Source organism: Anser brachyrhynchus (genome assembly GCF_964034855.1).
Source record: "Anser brachyrhynchus genome assembly, chromosome: 21".
In the NCBI taxonomy this organism is placed as follows: domain Eukaryota; kingdom Metazoa; phylum Chordata; class Aves; order Anseriformes; family Anatidae; genus Anser; species Anser brachyrhynchus.
The window spans coordinates 158,406-163,170 of NC_137714.1; the positions used below are offsets into that span (position 1 = coordinate 158,406).

The following is a 4,765-nucleotide window of genomic DNA, read 5'->3' on the forward strand; positions in this document are numbered from 1 at the left end:
AATTCTGCTGATGCACGGAAGAGAAAATCCTGCTCCCTCCTCCTGGGGCAGGCTGGCATGGCTAATGGGAGGAAGAGGCTGTGACAGCTTGATCTTGTGGCTGAAGTCAGCAGATCTGGCTCCTGGGACACATGGGAACAGGCAGGAAGCAGGAGCCACTTTTGAATAGTCACTTCTCAGAGGCAAGCAGTGCTTCAAAGGCAAAATCCTTAGCAGGATGTTGTAACTTTGGAGGAAGAGAAAAAAAAACAAGCAAACAAAAAACCCACAAGCTCTGTAGGACTGAGAAATGCAGAGTCAAGGAATGAGCTTTCCAAAAGGCCTTTGCTCGGTACTCGCATCACTCAGCACGGGTGAGGTAGCAATGCGAGCATTTTGGTGCTGGTGATTCCTGAGGATGTTAGAGCTCGGTGTGGTCGGAGGGTGCGAGCATGAGCTGTACCTGCCCAGGGATCACTGCCCCGTGGCAGCACAGGGTGCCACCAGTGGCAGTGGTACTCGAAGCAGGTGCCAGCAGCCACAGGAAGGAGGGAGGTGTCTGGGCACGTGCCTGCACCTGCACTAGCCTGGATAGTCTTAGAAAATCAGGGTTTATCCTACAGCCTGGATGAGTTGTGGGGGTCTATCTTATAACCCATCTGGGATCAGGCTGGGGCAGGAGGCTGAGCCTGGGAAACTGGCGCACATGGAGATGGATGCAGGGTGTGGTGGGTTGGGTTACTGCGGTTTGCAGTGCACTCAGCTGCTTGGTGGGGAGCTGCCCGGAGCTTGCGGGATGCTCACCCAAAAAGGGGCAGCTCTCCCTTCCCCTAATGCCACCACTGGAGAGCAACTCTGTAAGTCCTGCTGAGGATGGGGCCATGGAAAACTGAGCATGTGGCCAGTTCTTCGAAGTCACCAAATCCCTGGCGGCCACGTTTGGGAGCTGGATCGGTGCAGGACATGCTCAGCACGTGCAGTTTTGTCCCCAGTGGGCTCCTGGCTCCATCCTCCCCAGTTCAAGCCCTGCTTGAACCCCAAGTGACAGGAAACCTGGCGGCTCCCAGAGGCCATCCTCAGGTGCTGGAGGAGCTAAAAGCAGGCTCCAGGAGGGAAGTGGTTTGGAGGGAGATGTTTGTCGGTGATGAGCACACTGCCATGCTGCGGGAGCCGTGTGGCAGCTGGAGCTGGCAGCCAAGTGACTGTCCTGCTTGTTTTGGCTGACTTCAGAGACCTCTGGCTTTTCCTAGTAGCGCTTGGATGTGCCGGTACTCAGGAGACCTGACCGGGCACATTCAGACAACACCGAAAATATCCTCCATGCAGGCAATAGAGGCAAAGGGGAGTCAGCAGCTGGGCTCCCTAAGAGACAAGGGACCAGGCTGCCGCGGGATGGTTGTTTTGCTTGGCCTTGCTCTCTGCCATGCAGAAATGCATCCTGTGGAGCCACTGCAGTGGCACTTTTAAGGTGACCCAGGTGAGGGGATGACAGGCTTGGGTCTCCTCACCTCCTGCTGAACATGTGTGTGTGCTCCCCCAGTCCCTGCCTCCTAACCCGTTGCACTGGCTGTTGCGGCAGGTACCTGGCAAAGCTGTCTTCGGTGGGGAGCATCTCTGAGGAGGAGACCTGTGAGAAGCTGAAGGGCCTGATCCAGCGCCAGGTGCAGATGTGCAAGAGGAACCTGGAGGTGATGGACTCGGTGCGGCGTGGAGCCCAGCTGGCCATTGAGGAGTGCCAGTACCAGTTCCGCAACCGCCGCTGGAACTGCTCCACGCTGGACACGCTGCCTGTCTTCGGCAAGGTGGTAACACAAGGTGAGCCAGGCAGACACGCATGGGGTGCTGCAGCACGGGGGAGAAGCTCCAACAGCCCAGCCGTGTCCTTTGGGCTGCAGGGGGGTTTCGTTTGCCCCTGAGCCAGCAGCTGCGGAGAGTAGGGAACAGCCCTGCGCTGGGGCCTGGGGCTCACAGCCCTTCCCTGGGCGTTGCAGCAAGGCTCTTTGGACTGTGCTGGCAGCAGCATATCGAGGCCCTTGTGGTTCCTCATTTGCTGGATGGTTGCTCTGCTGAATCTTTTTCACACCCAGTGAGTGCCCATCATACGTAGGCACCGAGGAGGCATCAGCCCCAGGCATCCAGCCTGGAGCTTTTACAAGGACGTGCCGAGTTCGAGCAGGACCGTAAGGTCGCTCAGTGGCCTCGTCTCCATCCTGCTGAGCCAAGGAGCTTTGCTCTGCAAAGCCACAGCTGCAGCAAGATGCTGGGTGTATTCGGTCTCTTCTCTGGGGAGCACCACAGCGTGACTGCTGCCAAACAGCGCTGCTCTCGGAGCCGTCTGCGTGCGAGGCCTTGGGAGGACAGCCCTCTGCCGCCCAGCGAGAGTAAAACACGCCGCGGCTGGACCCTCTTTGGAGCAGCATCGCCTGCCACCACCACGCTGCCAGCCTTCAGGGAGGATTTATGGCCAGGACAGCCCCTGGCCCCTGCGATCCCAGCTGCACACAGGCATCCTGGGGGCACAGGGCTGTGACCAAACCAAGCGAGGCCCCAGAGTCTCAGAGTGAGGAGCCAGAGGGGAAGGGCGCTCCAGCACCCCCAGAGATCTCCAGGGGGGCCCTTGCATCCCCTCGGGTGCCACCCAACCTCTGATGCACCCAGCACCTTCCCATTCAGGGAAACGTTGGCCAAAGCTGTCCCCAGCTCCTTGTTTGACTTTCCTCCCCTAGATGCAGGGGTGAAGATCTCTTCTTGTGAAGGTTCAGGACTGGAAATACCAGAAATACCAGAAACTAAAAGTCGCCTCTTTTTAGTCAGCCACAGCACAAACCGACCAACACGATCCTACCATTAACCTCGATTAACTTGGAGGCAGTTCAGTCCCACCGCTGGCTGGGCCCTCCCCAGCCACTGCTGCTTGGCCACCAAAGCCTGGGCTGCGACCACCAAAGTAGCTGCCCTCTGTCCGACCGGCGAGCCATGGAGATTTCTGCCACCCCCCCCACCCCCCCTCTGCCTTCACACAGCTCTAACACACGGCTACCCAACACGCCATCCTCCCTCTTTGGAGAGGAGCTGTGTCCTCAGCCACCCTCGGCCTCAGAGGCTGGTGGGTGTTTGGGTTTTGCAAGAGCCGACAGCCACAATCCCAGGCTGTGCCACCCTGGGGATTTGTGTCCAGAGGTCTCCCCATGCAGACGGCTCAAATGAGCTCTTTCTCCCTGGGTACCACCACACGGTGAGTGCAAAAAAGTGCAGGCAAGGGACTGCTCCTCAGGACTGGGCTGTGATAGTGGAGCTTTGCAGGCTGGTTTTGGAGGTGTCTGCAGCTCCGGGATGCTGTGTGCCAACGACAAGGGTCTGCAGCTGCAGGGGGCAGTCCTGGATATCAGGAGAAGTGCAGAAGTATAACTGTTTGGGATGCCAGAGGGCTCTCATGAAGGGGTGCCCTGCGAGCACCAGGCAGGACAGTCACCCCATGTAGGCTCAGGAGAGCTCTCCCCACGTTGGCAATGCAGCCTTTGCATCTCTCTCACTGCCAGGTTAAAATCTTACCCATCACATTCAGGTTTTAACCTTGCAGGGCAGTTCCCAGCTTCTTGGCCATTGCAAGACAGGGCTTTTGCTGCTGCAAGCAGCATGGGTTCCTCTGCTGGGACTGGTGTGGGCTTGGGATCAAGCAAACGTCATGCCTGGGAGTGGGGAGGATGAGTCCTGCATGTGGTGCCGCATCTCTGGGGAAAGGGAGACAGAGCAAAGGGCTCGATTTGCTAACTCTGCATGTTTTGCTAAGAGTCCATTTTCAGACCATATTTTCAAGGGGCGTTATGTGCAACACCAGGGCAGGGAGGAATGGGGAGAAGAGGCGCATGCAGCGGCCCAGCCCAGCCTTGGCCACCTGGGTGCACAGCTTCGGAGAGCCCTCCTGCGTGCCTCGGCCTTCCTGCCACGTTTTTCCACCATTGTTTGTGCCGTTGCAGGGACGCGGGAGGCAGCGTTCGTCTATGCCATCTCTTCGGCAGGGGTGGCCTTTGCAGTGACCCGCGCCTGCAGCAGCGGCGAGCTGGACAAGTGTGGCTGCGACCGCACGGTGCAGGGGGGCAGCCCGCAGGGTGAGCACGCACAGCGCGGGAGCTGGGAGCTGCGCGGGGATGCAAAGCGACCGAGCATGGCAATGCCCACTCTTGGGCGGGGGGGGGGCACCCTTAAGAGAAATTTAAAAAAAAAAAATTAAAAAAAAAGAAAGGCACCTAGGAGCATAGCCCAAAGGATCTTGTTCCCCCACCCCACCCCACCCCGGGCTGCCCTTCTCCGGCTTCCCCAGTCTGGTGACTCACACGGGCAGCCCAGCCTGGTGGAGAGCAAGACAGAAGGGGGCAGATGAGCAGTATTTTAGCAAGAGCAGGGTTGAAAGGGATGAGCAAGGCAGGCTGACATCATCTGTCTCACCCATGCTCTGTGCCTTAGGCTTCCAGTGGTCCGGCTGCTCCGACAACATTGCCTACGGTGTGGCCTTCTCACAGTCCTTCGTCGACGTCCGTGAGAGGAGCAAAGGGGCCTCTTCCAACAGAGCGCTAATGAACCTCCACAACAACGAGGCAGGGAGGAAGGTAATGGTGAGGGGGCACCCAGGCAGCCCAGCGGGGTCTGCAGCCACTGCTCGAGTCCCTTTGGCTTCACTTTTAAACACCCTGCGTCCCGCAGAGCCCTGTCCCCTTCTGTCTCACCTTCCTGCTGCGTCCATCCCGTGCTGACCATCCTGTCTCCTTTCTCATGTGTGCTCCTCCAG

At 58.5% G+C, this 4,765-nt stretch overlaps 1 protein-coding gene across 1 annotated transcript in view; it reads left to right on the top strand.

Annotated features, from left to right (window-relative positions):
- LOC308181274 (protein Wnt-4) overlaps positions 1-4,765 on the top strand; it is a 44,090-nt gene that overhangs the window by 9,505 nt on the left and 29,820 nt on the right. Inside the window, exons 2-4 of the mRNA XM_080564276.1 lie at positions 1,559-1,794; positions 3,957-4,088; positions 4,444-4,586. Of these exons, the coding sequence (XP_080420402.1) occupies positions 1,559-1,794; positions 3,957-4,088; positions 4,444-4,586 (511 nt within the window). The remainder of the gene's footprint in view (positions 1-1,558; positions 1,795-3,956; positions 4,089-4,443; positions 4,587-4,765) is intronic.